Raw genomic sequence first — 13,708 nt, 5'->3', positions numbered from 1 at the left:
TGGGCCACAACTTCTATGGACACACTGGCAGGCGAGGATGGTCCCTGGCTGTGAGGCCTGGCCACAACTATTGTGGGTATACTAGCGTGCAGGACAGCCCTCTCACCACCCCCCCGCCCCCCACCTTGGTGCAGCTGGCTGGTGGGTTTGACTGCAATTGATGCTGGTCATCTGGTGTGCAGAATGGGCCTCTGGTGTGGCTGGCTGCAAGGTGAAACTGTTGCAAACACACTGCTGTGTGCTGTTGCTGACTGAGGCTACCAACCAGGTTTGGCAAGGCAGGAGCCATGTTGAGGAGATACCAGTGATGGTTGAGGCTACCCACCAGATGTGGCAGGGCAGGAGCCGTGTTAGAGGGATGCCAGCTGGGGTGGGTCCTCAGAGAAATACCACTGTGGGGTGAACAGTGTTAGCAAGGTTAATGAAGACTGTCAGAAATGGTACCTTCCAGTGTCAGACCAGATAGGTAGAAGGAGAGTAAAGAAAGGAAAACAACATGGTACCCACCAGCATGTCTGTCCCTGGAGAAAGTTTGAACAGATCCATACACCCCCAGCACACACTCTAAAATTAGTCAATGTATCACCTTCACATATAACCCAGGTGCTTTTCAAACTGCTGCCTATGCACTGGGACTCGGAAAGCGCATGACCTTGGTTTCCTGCAGCCCTTTGGCTCTCCCAAATGTAAGTCCTGCTGGTTTTCAAAGCCAGATGTTATGGGGCTCCTCTTCCCAGTGCAGGTCCCCCAGGCTGGGGCTCAGACCTAACGCTTTTCTGGGGAGGGGGGGAGGCTCTAAGGCTGTGATATTTCTCCCACTGTGGGTCACCACATGAGGCATGGGGGGCAGGGTGGGTCCTGACAAGACTGAATCTCTACCCCCCTATCCATCTTAATGTGGCTTTTTCTTTATAACCTTAGTTGCAGAAAATCTGTTCTGCTAGTCTTCAGGTCACTCTCAGAGAAAGCTGTTTTATACGTAGTTGTAGTTTTGGAGTCAATGACAGGAGGTGAACTCAGGATCTTCCTACTCTGCCATCTTCAACCAGAAGTAGGAGTTTCACTCTTGAATGATAATTTAGCTTGTCCATGAAATTTTGTTTCTTGCAGTCGGTGCACTGTCCCCACAACAAATGTGTGTCCAGATCATCATGTCACTGCCCCCCAAAGTTTTAATAAAGGTTTCTAATCCCGAGTCCTGTGTTGTTTCCATTATATCATAGCAATCTCCCTAAAATCATATGAAAACACCTCACATATTAACAGAACAGATAGCTATATTCAGTCTATAGAAGTAGCATTAAAGAATAAATTATTCCCCAAGAATTTAGCTGTGTTGTTAAAACATTACAGAAACCACTTAAAAAAAAGATAATACTTGCAAATATGAGCACACCAGGGATTTTTCTGCAAATGTTGTTGAGAAAGTTATTACTCATCTAAAAGGTGGGCAGATAACCTTTCTAAGCTCACTGGCATTCAATCACTGACATTTAAAAATCCTTGATATTTTGATCTTTTTTCCATGTAAATCACACTTTCCTGGTTTATGCTATTTTAATTAAGGAAAGGTTGCTAACAGACCCTGATTCAGATCAGAGTATACATGGAGGTAATCATATTGTTACCAAAAAATACATTGTGCTTGAGAGAATAATGCAGAGGAAGCCCCTAAATTATGAAAGAGGAAGAAAACTCAGTATATACTTGTAGTTGCCATTAACTATAGATATTTTAAAAGTTTAAAGGATTACACTTTTTAGGTGAATCATTCTTCAGCTTTGCTTTTCTTATCATTTATGTAATTTGTGAGTTTTCCACAGGTTCTTCTAATGAGTCTGAAGCTCTCCCAAATCGCCACACTGAATGTGACAGTTGATCCAGGAATAATAAACCAATGGCCTAGTTGACTGACAGTCAGAGCCCAAGTCTGCAGGAACATTTCTTCAAACTCAAAATTCCAGACTTTTAATTTAATAATTCTAAATGATCTGTCTCTACCCAGATGCTTATTTCTGATTTTGTGTGTAAATAGTCACATGGCGTGGATGTAATGTTTGTTTCTCTGTGGTTGCTAACAGGTCACTGTTGACATTGAAGATGAGAATGATGAAACACCTGTCTGCATACCCTCTTTCTATAAGGCAGTCATTTTTGACAATGTTGTTGCTGGGACAAATGTCAATGGCTTCGAATTAAACTGCCATGACAGAGATTCACAAGATTTTGAAATGCGCTTTGAGATAGTTTCTGGTGGGTAATTTTATTATTTCTTTTGATCATGAGCCTGTGTTAAATTGACATTAGTTATGTGCTGTTCGACATGATATAAACTGAGAAATAACTATGTTTATAAAGGTTAAGCTATTTCATATTTATGGCATTAAGTTTCCTCAAGGAACTATTTTCACTTCCACATACCTAATCTAATTCCCCTTGTGGTGGAACTATCAGTGATTTCAAAGATACTTGACAATGAAGAGACTTTGGGCCTCCATGGGAAACACTGAATGTTAAGCTACAAGGAAACAAGTCTGCTGTCCTTGGTTCTGGCTGAAAACAACAGCCACCTTTCCAGGTGATAGGAATACAGATTCTCTAAGATAGATGTTTTCAGCTGTGCTATTATTGGATTCACAAAGATCCATATCCAATTTAGTCATCATCTTGTGACATAAGGAAGAAATTTATTGGAGACCACATATGTACTGAAAGATAGGTACACAGTAGCATACAAGACACATATGGATCTTATGTTCATGAAAATCATTGTTCGTTAAACTAGTAGTAACATCAACAATTATAAAATTATACAGTATGACAAGTTCTATTAAGGAAAACTACTAGGTATCATGAGACAGTAGATCAAGGAGAAAGACTTAAAGTATGGAGATTAGTTTGTTGTCACGCATCTGAAAGAATGGGAGTGTGGACATCAGTACCCACGTTGCCAATTAACTTTAAAGACTAGTTCAGTGTCTGCTTCTCTTGCTAGATGATGAGCTTCATGCAGATGGGGACTATGTGCGTGTTGTTTACAACAGTGTCTCCAGGGCCACTGGAGACTTCACTTGAAACTTAGTAGGAGTTCAACAGATTTTCGTGGTCTGATTGGCCCATTTGCTATTGATCTAGACCAAGCTGAAGGGGGAAGTAAAAATTTTTTGAGTGGGAGATAAAGGAAGGGGAAGCAATAAAGCAGAATAATAGTTTGATAATAGTCTGATGCTTGTGGATCTTATATGAAGATCAAACTCATGATCTTAACCTTTAAAACATTTTTTTTCTAAACAACTGACTTTATTACTCATTTGATTTCAGTTTTATTATAAGCCTTGTATAGATATTATAATTCAGAGAACAATAGAAATTGTATTTATTTACATTTATTGTGTTTAAAACCAATGTTTGGTAGCTTGAGAAAAACCTTTTACTACATCTGAACATAATTATAATTTTTAAATTATCCCTTTTGAAGGAAATGAGAACCATCATTTTGGATTTGACCCAACTCGAGGTTCAAATACTCCAAAATTAATTGTGAAGAACCCTTTTAACTTTGAATCTGGAGCTGAACTGCATCAGCAGTACCGTCTCGTGGTCCACATAATCGATGATAACCTGAGATACAGCCAAGCCACCAGGCCCAGGACGGGCACCGCTATTATAGATATTTATGTGATGAGGGTCAATACACCACCTCCTCCAACCACCAGTTCTGAAGTAAAGAGTTATGGAATTTAATTTGGGTCTCTGTGTGGGAATATTCGACTGGAAATTCAAGTTTCATCTAGAAAGGCTAACAGGCTATTTAGGGCATCACTTTCACCCATATACCTTTTCACTTGATCACTACCCCATCCACCCCCCAGGCCACATTTTAGAGTGTGCACCTGACAGTACAAATTGTGAGTACAAACTGTGGGTGAGAGAGATTTTGTGATAACTGCAGGTGGAGCACAGAATACCCCCAAGCAGCTAATTATGTCTGAATTCTCTGAAACTGCTGCCCACCAGAATATCCCACTCGTCAATGAAATCTATCAATTAAAAATCTCTGCAAATAATGGGCACTTTTAAACATTATTCTCTAGAGCTGTGTTCTTCATAGAATGGGCACCTACCATGTGCCAGGCTCTGTACCACATGGCTGCTATTCATCATGGCATCTAATTTTTGATCCAACCCTGTGAAGTTTAGCAGACCCTTTAGTATTTTGTTATTTCAAAAAGAGATAAGCAAAGCCTCTTCAGGACTCCAGAATGGCTTCTGAGTCACCCAAGGATAAAGTCTATTCAGTAGACTGTATGGTTAGTGTATTTTATTGTCTTCTACCCTTTGAAATAGAGTCATTTTTTATAACATGGATTATAAATCTTTCCAACAGAATATTTGATTTTCAAGAACATACTGTTCTCTCCAGCTGCACAAAAGAGTTTTTCTTATGTAGTGTAGATAATGAGGCATATAAGTCTAAAAGTACCTCAGATGCTATCTATTTCAACCCTTTGATTTTACAGATGAGAAAACTGAAGTCAAAGAGGAGAAATATTTTTGTCCAAGTTCACAGAGTGGTCATTGCATACAGTTCAAGTCATAAGTTCCTTAAATTGTTGCCTTTTCTAGGCTTGGACGTTCCTCAATATTACCTCAATATTACCTGTAGTATTTTCAAAAATCCACATGTCTGAGTCAATACCCCACTGTCTGTATAGGACCATGGCTCTATACTGATGCTACTATTTGTAAACAGATGCTCTCTGAAAACACAAATTAATGCTCTGTTTGCTTTGAAATAATATTTCCCAGCAAAGAAAAGGTCTGACTGTTGTGTACACAGCTATCAACACATACACATCCAGTGGCTGGTACATCCCTTTTATCTTCACTCTGATGGCTGTTTTCTTTGCCGGGTTGGTTTCCTGGGTATGTTTCCTGCTTTGGAGATATGGAAACACTATGGGATGCTGTCAGAAATTGGCCAAGGAATTTTCCAAGCCCAAACCCAAGTATGTGATTTTTCTTTCTAAACTTCTGATATAAAGAGTTGAAATCAGTTGGGGTTTGGTGATCTCTCACTGATCTGCTTCTGCCTAAGTTTGCTTTTGAGGGGCACAGAGGAAAGTACTTGGGATACAAAACTCAGTGGTGCTTTTCACCATTACTCCAACCCTGCTCTATCTCATAAACAATTGGAGAGCTTTCTTTGAAAAACAGCAACATATCCTGGGGCTCTACCTTAGATTATCTGAAACAGATTTTCTGTGAGAATAGATGTTAAACAAATCAATTTGTGAGTAGCCAAATTGTTTGGCTTGTCATCAATTTGTGACAAGCCAAACAATTCACCATATTATTTTGATGAAAGCAGGTCATGGGTGGGTATTTTACAACCACCAGGGACTACCTTAGAGACAGATAATAAATCCAGGTACCTTCTCCATACTTGGTCTGAATTTATGTGAAGCTGGTTAGAGGAACAAAAGAAAAGGATAGAAAGCACAGCTGCTTTCATCGCCATCCAAAAATAGTTCTTCAGGGAGCAGAATATGACGGCCTCAAAAATAGAGTTGATTATGAATTTTTGTTAACTAAGTAAGGATAATTTATGATTCAGTGAAGGAGGGTGGTGATGGTTAATGAGATCAGTATATTATTCCACATACAACATTTTAATTTTTTTAAATCGGGAGTGAGAGAGATGTGATAATAGACATGTGCTGCAAAAAATGTTTTTGCCATGTGTTAGCATAATGAAGCTGACATTTTGTCAAATTTTCTTTTCATACAGGGGTATGAAGTATATTGCAGGTAAGACACAGGTTGCTAATTGTGACATGAGTATTATGAATTGTGTGATTTTTGAAAGCCATTCATCAGATAAATGTCTGTTATTTAATTATTTTTTGAACAGGAGATAGAAATCAAAAGGAAAAGATTGTCATTGGAAACAGAAATAAAAAACTAGAAGTATTGACAGTAAGTACATTTTGAGATCCCTCTATAGTAGAAGAAAGGGCACTACATTTTCTCATAATTATTGTTCAATGAAAAGTTCTTCCATATAAACATATAGTAAATCTACTCAGGCATCATAGAAAGGAAATAAAATCATTTCGATTTATCTGCTTCTGTTGAATTTCTGTGTATTACAAAACTGGGATTTCAGGTCTAGTCTTAGAATCTGGTTTCGGTCAGAATTTGCCTCAAATATTGTATGTGTATTCAATAAAAACAACTCTCGACAAATGGAAATCCAGCATTATCTACTATTACTTAAAAATAAGATCTAGATTTGAAAATAGATTGTTATATATGATAGAACTGAATAAGTTTTCAACCCTGGAGTTTCTCAGCAGATGGTAAAATCTATACCCTAGAGTATCTGAAATCTTAAAATTGGGTGAGGCTCATCATTAAATCATCCATATAAACAACTGTACAAGGGTAAGGTTGGTTCCAGGAAATATAAACGTGGAAAAGAAAAAGAAAGGGCATTTTCAGCCTTCATCTCCCCTTTTTTGTCTCCATCTGCTGCCCCATTTACCAAGGACTTTCCTATCTGAGTCCTGACTAACCGTGACATTATTTCATGAGCTGGTTCTCTTTCAATGCTCCTTTCCCCTACCTCTTCCTTTATGAAACTGATGCCCGCCAATCTCTGTATTAGTTTGCTAGGGCTGCCAAAAATAAAATACCACAGAGTGGGTGGCTTAAACAACAGAACTTATTTTCTCCCAGTTTTAGAGTTTAGAAGTGTCAGATGAAGGTGTTGGTAGGTCTGGTGTCTTTGATTGCTTTCTCTCTGTGTCCCCTCTCTGTGTCATCCCTCATCTGTTTTGTCTGTGTCCTTATCTCTTGTTCTTATAACATTAGTCATATTACATTAAGACCTACCCATATGACCTCATTTTATTTTAATCACCCATGTAAAGGCGCTGGCTTTACATATAGTCACATTCTGAGGTATCAGGGGTTAGGGCTTCAACATACAAAATTTGAGGGAACACAATTCAGCCCATAACTCCTTCCATCCAAGATAAGAGACTTCACATCAATAAAAAGATCTGAGTTGAGGGAGGGCAGGGTGGGCAGACCGATGTGGAGGATGGGGCTGGCAGGAGACAAGAACAGCAGGAAAAATTTGAACCCAGGCTTCCAGCCCTCTACACAAGAATGATGAGGTAATTTCTAAGAATTCATCTGCTCAAAGTACTCACCACAGGTCAAAACTAATTTATCAAGCTGACTCCATTGCTAACATTTTGTGCTTTTCATAAGGAAACCATTGTGTACGAGACCATATTTGATGGAGAAGCTGTTGATCCAGGTATGATGTTTAAGTATCTTTTGAGTTCAGCCCATTTTGCCTATTTGGATGCTACACTGTGTGAATAAATTACTTATTCATTATGCTTTGCATAATAAGACTCTGTCCTAAAGTAAACATTTCAAGGGCCAGATAGGTAAAGTAAATGATTGAAAGGAGCCATATAAGACAGTAAGTTCAATCATCAATGGCATTTGATGCTTGGGGGATATGGCTATTACTGGGCTCTGTCAGATTATTGCCACTTTGGGAATAGGCCTGGAGTTGCCAGAATTCTGATACTTAAAAAGAAGTTAGAAATCCAAGTTGTTACATGAAATCTGCCCATTTAAAAAATACAGGTAAGTAATTCGATTAAAACAAACTCCATTGTACAAGACAAGTAAAATACGTTTTCCCTCCTGGTTACATATTTTTGTGTACACTACCCCAGGACTTACTGGCTTAAAACAACAACCATTTTATTATATCTCACAATTTTGTGGGTCAAGAATTTGTGTAAGTGCCACCTGGACAATTCATTGGCTTTATGGTATTAAAAAGGACTTTAATGGTATTCAGTGGGCAGCTGGTCTGGTCTGGTGGGTCCAACATAGCCTAACCACACGCCTGACAACTTGGTGGGTGTAGTTGCTTGGTTGTGCTCAAGCAGTTCCTACCTCCTCTTCGTGTAATCTTGGGGCCTCTTCATGTAGTCTCTCAAGCAGGATTAGCTGAACACCTTCTATATCAGTTTCGATCTCCCAGAGGGAGTTCCAAGAAATAGGAAGGTGAGGTTGCCATTTTCTTGAGGCATGGGCCTGGAAACTGGCACAACGTCACATCTACCATATGCTACTGGTTAATCCATTCAGTTTACCCAGATTTAAAGAGAGAAGCATATATTCTACCTCTCCAGGGATAAAGTCAAAGAATCTGTGACTATCTTTAATCAACCACAACATCTATAGGTTATGGGTTTGCAATTCCTGGTCTAAAGATTTCCTTTATGAAACTTGAAATTGTATAACAGATCATATCTCCATTTTATAAGCTTTCAAAGACTTTTCTCTATTCCATGCATTTTTTCTCTACAGAAGGGGCAGGAATAGGATATCACCAGAGGTATTTGTAAAACCCTGGATGTAAGTTAGGAGACTTGGGTTTGAGCGTTGACATAACCACTAACACGCTACGTGAAACTGGACAAAGTACTTAACTTCTCTGAGTCTCCCTTTTCCCAGCTGAGAAATCAGAATAATATTGTGGGCTTTGCCTGTTACATGATGGTTATGATGTTTAAACATGAATGTAATGAACATAAAAATTTTTTTGTAAAGGGTCATTCACATGGGGTATTAGTCACAAAAAACTCATTGGCAATAGAGCAGTTTGTGACCCTTTACAGCAAATTAAGTGCTGGCAGCTCTGGATGTTTTGGCATGCAATGATTGATGCTTTATTACTGACCTCCAAGCTCTCCATAAAGAAATATAACCACTTATACTAAATTGAAAACATACTGCTTATATCCTAATTTAATCTATGTTTAATCTGAGTTCCAGTTTCCAGGAATTCTTGAAAAGCAGACGTAAGCACTTTTTTGAGTGCTTACATACACCACATCTGCCTTGTCTCATTTAATCCTCACAACAACCCTATATTGGGAGTGCCATCAGGGTCCCCATTTTATGGACATTGAAACAGAGGCTCAGACAGGTTATGCATGTGTTTAGGGTCATATAGCATTCTTCCTTTTCAAAGAAAAGAAAGAAAGGAGTTTGGTGGAGCTCTACTGAACAGAGACTAAACTTAATGGTGGTAGAACAGAGGCAGACCAGGAGGAGGTAGGTAGGTACTTGGCTACAGAGCCATGAGAACACTGTTGTGTGCCGACAACGGGAGGAAGTTCTGGTACTAGACCTCCAGGTGGGAGAATGGCAGAGCGGCCTGTAGCAGACCTTCATAATCATCAGGTTCTTCTTCTACTTAGCTATTTTTATTAATCAAATAATCAAAATTACTATATGATAATTCTTGATTTCCTCTAAAGTATGTAAAAAATGTGCATTTAATAAATACCTGTTTAGTACTTGCAATAGAGCAGACTTATTCTGAGCACTTTATAATTATTAACCTATTTAATTTTTATTGTGTTAAACACATAAAATAAAATTTACCATTTTAACTATTTTTAATTGTACCATTCTGTGGCATTAAGTACATTCACATACTGTGCAACCACCACTCCCTTCCATCTCCAGAACTTTTTCATCCTCCCTAACAGGAACTCTGTGCTCCTTAAACGCTAACCCTCCTTCCCTCTGCCTCTGGAAACCGCCATTCTACTTTCCGTCTCTATCAGTTTGACTACTTTAGGTACTTCCTATAAGTGGAATCACCTGATATTTATCCGTCTGTGACTGCTTCATTTCACTAAGCATAACATCATCAAAGTTCACCCATCTTGTAGCATGTGTCAGAATATTCTTCCTTTTTAAAGCTGAATAATATTCCATTGTATGTGTTTGCCACCTTCTGTTTATCCATTGATCCAGCAATGGACATATGGATTGCTTCTACCTTTTGACTATTAAAGCTGCAGTATCACCTATTTAATTTTAACATTTTTGCTTACACACTGAAAGATTTTATGTTTAATTATACAGTTGTAGACTTATTAAAACATGTTATTAGGACAATCCTAATATTGAATCATAGCGAATATTTGTTGAATTCTTAGTATGGTGAAATGCTTTTACATCATTTCTTTATTCTCATAACAATTTTTGAGGTAGTGACTATGATCATTATCCTCATTTTACAAATGATAAAACCAAGGTACAGAGGGACAAGGTCCCCCCAGGATCACAGTTTGGTGAGAGGAAAGAGTCAGGATTAAAAGCTACCGGGTTTCCCTGAAAATAAGACCTAGCCAGACCATCATCTCTAATGTGTCTTTTGGAGCAAACATTAATATAAGATCCGGTCTTATTTTAATATAAGAGCTGGTCTTATAATATAATATAATATAATATAATATAATAATATAATATAATATGTTATAATACCAGGTCTTATATTAATGTTTGCTCCAAAAGATTCATTAAAGCTGATGGTCCAGCTAGGTCTTATTTTCGAGGAAACACGGTCGTCAGTCTGACACCGGAACCCTCACCCTAACACTAGTCATGATATTTCTTACCACTGGCCTGGTAAGAAGCAGTGTATTAATAAACACTGGGCTCTAGATTGCTCCGTTCTACAAAACACAACAATACAAATACACAGAGCCTAATAAAGGTAAACTGTTATGGTCGTTTTTTGCCCATTCAGCATTTGACTGATACTTATCACCTTTGGTCTTCTCAATTTGAGGACATAGTTACTATGTGTTTAGAATGACGCAGTTGGCTTATTTTGAAACTGGATGTTTGATGCCTGACTCAGCAATTAGTTTTCAAGTTCTAACATGCACTATTGAGTGATGGTATAGATTTTTTTGGTAGAGGGAGGTGTTTTTCAGGGAAGTGCACGGTCTACCCTAGCACAGTGGTCCTGGCACAAGAAGCACATTTCAAGTAAAGTATTTTTGAGAGCTGACACTTAAAGAAGAGAAATATTTTAAAATAAAAATAAATTTTGCTGTATGTGTTGGAACATACAATCATTTATTAAATGTTCTGTGGAACTCAGAATGTGATGCATAAGGCATCATTTTATTCATAAAGTCTAATCAAAGTAAAAGAAGACATGGCCCCCTATCCTAGGTGGGTAGCATTTAGAGCTCTGTAGCTGAATTCCCCGGGTTCAAATCTAGGTTTACCACTTATAAATGGTGTGGCATTGACAGTTACTTCACATCTCTGTGCCCATTTCCTCAGCTCTAAAATGTGGCTCAGAATATGTATGTATGTCACAAGGATGTTGAGTAGATTAAATGAATTAATATATGAAAACAGAGTCTGGTACATAGTAAACACTATAGGAGTCAGCTATTACTATGCATTGCTGTTATTATTATTACTTTTATTTTAATTACATCTTAGACACCTAAGAAACAACAGTTGCTTGACTTCCTACTATATCAGACCCTACTTACCCTGCTTCTTTTCCCTTGTATATTATTATATTTCATTATTGTTTCCATAAAAGGTGGCAGAATAAACCTCAGACACTGTGTAAGGCATATCACTTGAGGGACAATTACAATAATAGTTTGACATGTTCTTTTTTTAAACTTTTGATTTTTAAAATAATTACAAATTCAGAAGAAATTGCAAAAACAAACACGCAAAAAAATACAAGAGAGGTACTCTGTACCCATCACCTAGCTTCCCCCAATGCAACAGCTTTTATAACTACAGCACCAAAACCAGGGTATTGACATTGGTCCAATAAAATTAACTGGACGACAACCTTTAATCAGATTGACCCAGTTTTTGCATGCACTTATTTTTTTTGTCTGTGTGAGTAGTTTTATAACATTTACTGTGTTTCCCCAAAAATAAGACCTAGCCAGACAATCAGCTCTAATGCGTCTTTTGGAGCAAAAATTAATGTGAGACCTGGTATTGTATTATATTATATTATATTATATTATATTATATTATATTATATTATATTATATATTACATTATATTAAAGACCTGGTCTTATACTATAGTAAAATAAGACAGGGTCTTATATTAATTTTTGCTCCAAAAGACGCATTAAAGCTGTTTATCCGGCTAGGTCTTATTTTCGGGGAAACACGGTAACAACCACTACCATGGTCAAAATGGAAAACCTTTCCTTCACCACAAAAGAACTCTTGAGTGCTAAAGAGGCAATTTTTAATGCATGCGCAATCACATGCTGCTTCAAGTTGTTCTTTTAGTTTTTCCTTTGGTAACAGAGCAAGGCTTGATAAGAGAAGCAACTTGTCACTACGCTGGTTATATGGCAAATGATCAATAAACGCTTTGTGGGATGAATAAATGCTTTGTGAATTCATTATAATTCACTTTCTCTGTGTTTTGTGTTCTTCTCCGTGCAGTTTCTGGGAATGTGTATGAATATAACAGCAGAACAGGTGCAAGAAAGTGGAAGAAGCCCCCCAGCCACCAGGAGGAGTCCTTGGCAGACATGTACTCCCTCCCAGACACCCCCACTTTTGAGGAGCCCACATCCTTAAAAATTCCCATGCAGGAGTAGTATTTTCTTGTGTCTCTGAATGATTGCTTTTTTGTGTATGTCGCTGTCATGACAATTTTTACTTGGCAACCTAAAATTAAACTGTAGATGTGAGGCCAGCTGCTTTGTTTGTTCACAGCTTTTTGTAATCTTCCAGTTGGAGGTTCTGGGTGAGGGCAGCAGGACTGGTCAACCTTGAGTCTCTCAATATGCTTTGCTGAAAACTAGAGAGTAAACTGATACATGTTCACAGTTTGACTTTTCCCAGTGGAAGGTGTGCTTGTTACGACTGGAGATTTTGTTTTGCTCACTCCTGTAGTTCCAGCACGTGCTTGGCACATAGTGGGGACTCCATACATATTTGGGGAATAAATGAATTTGAATATATAAATTTAGATCTCTTGCCTTTAATTCAAATTGCTTATAACTCCTATGATCCACAGAACACAAATGGGAATGATCTTTAGAGAAGAACTTTTTTGGTTTCTAGTAGTCACAAAAATAAAGGATTTTTTTCAGTATTTTTGAAAAGCACAATTGATCTTGCTTTCAATTTTCTTTTTATAGCACCATGGAGAATGACCACCTGACATTTTACTTATTATTATTGATGACTTGTCAAGGAAATGTTGGAATCCAGTGTTTTGAGAGCTATGTACTTAGACAAATAAGTTTTTAAATACATATGAGCTCTCTGATGAGCTCCCTCCTTGGGTATCACAAGACATACGATAGCAGGAGACTAAAGGGTTGTTGATGGTAGAGGCTAAGCCCACATAGAACCCAAAACAGAGTTCAACTTGGGATACATTTTTTTTTTTTTTTAAAGAATCTTATTCAAAGCAAAACACACCGTGAGCAATGAATTTGAGTCAGAGGATAACGGGGGCTTCGATGACCAGAGATGCCTTGATATTTATCCCACTTTGCATGTGTACACACAGATGATTCCTTTTCAGTCCAGGGACACCTATACCCCCAACACGAGAGAGCAACTGAACACAAACAGGCTCATTTTTTATTTCTGTCTAGCTCAGATGGCTTAATCCTCAGGAGACATTCTGGTGGGGAGGACATCACTAGGTTTGAAGTCTGGAGCTTGGACAAGTCGTGTAGCCCGTCTGAAGTTCAGTTTTCTTTTTTTAGAAAATGTACGCAATGTATGCAATCATTCTCATAATTTCTATCTCATAATTTTGTTGTGAGAAACAACATAAAATAATT

At 38.0% G+C, this 13,708-nt stretch overlaps 1 protein-coding gene across 1 annotated transcript in view; it reads left to right on the top strand.

Moving 5' to 3' along the window:
• The window catches only part of LOC109445755 (cadherin-related family member 3-like), an 88,239-nt gene extending 75,364 nt beyond the window's left edge, over positions 1-12,875 (top strand). The window contains exons 13-19 of the mRNA XM_019728383.3: positions 2,082-2,253; positions 3,479-3,723; positions 4,810-5,009; positions 5,792-5,811; positions 5,915-5,979; positions 7,282-7,330; positions 12,348-12,875. Coding sequence (XP_019583942.3) covers positions 2,082-2,253; positions 3,479-3,723; positions 4,810-5,009; positions 5,792-5,811; positions 5,915-5,979; positions 7,282-7,330; positions 12,348-12,505 — 909 coding nt within the window. The 3' untranslated portion in view covers positions 12,506-12,875. The remainder of the gene's footprint in view (positions 1-2,081; positions 2,254-3,478; positions 3,724-4,809; positions 5,010-5,791; positions 5,812-5,914; positions 5,980-7,281; positions 7,331-12,347) is intronic.
• The last annotated feature ends 833 nt before the right edge of the window (positions 12,876-13,708 follow it).

Source organism: Rhinolophus sinicus, chromosome 5 (genome assembly GCF_057876585.1).
Source record: "Rhinolophus sinicus isolate RSI-liver-muscle chromosome 5, RSI-T2T, whole genome shotgun sequence".
NCBI lineage: Eukaryota > Metazoa > Chordata > Mammalia > Chiroptera > Rhinolophidae > Rhinolophus > Rhinolophus sinicus.
The sequence above is the reverse complement of the archived record's forward strand: the minus strand, read 5'-3'. Positions and strand labels throughout refer to the sequence as shown.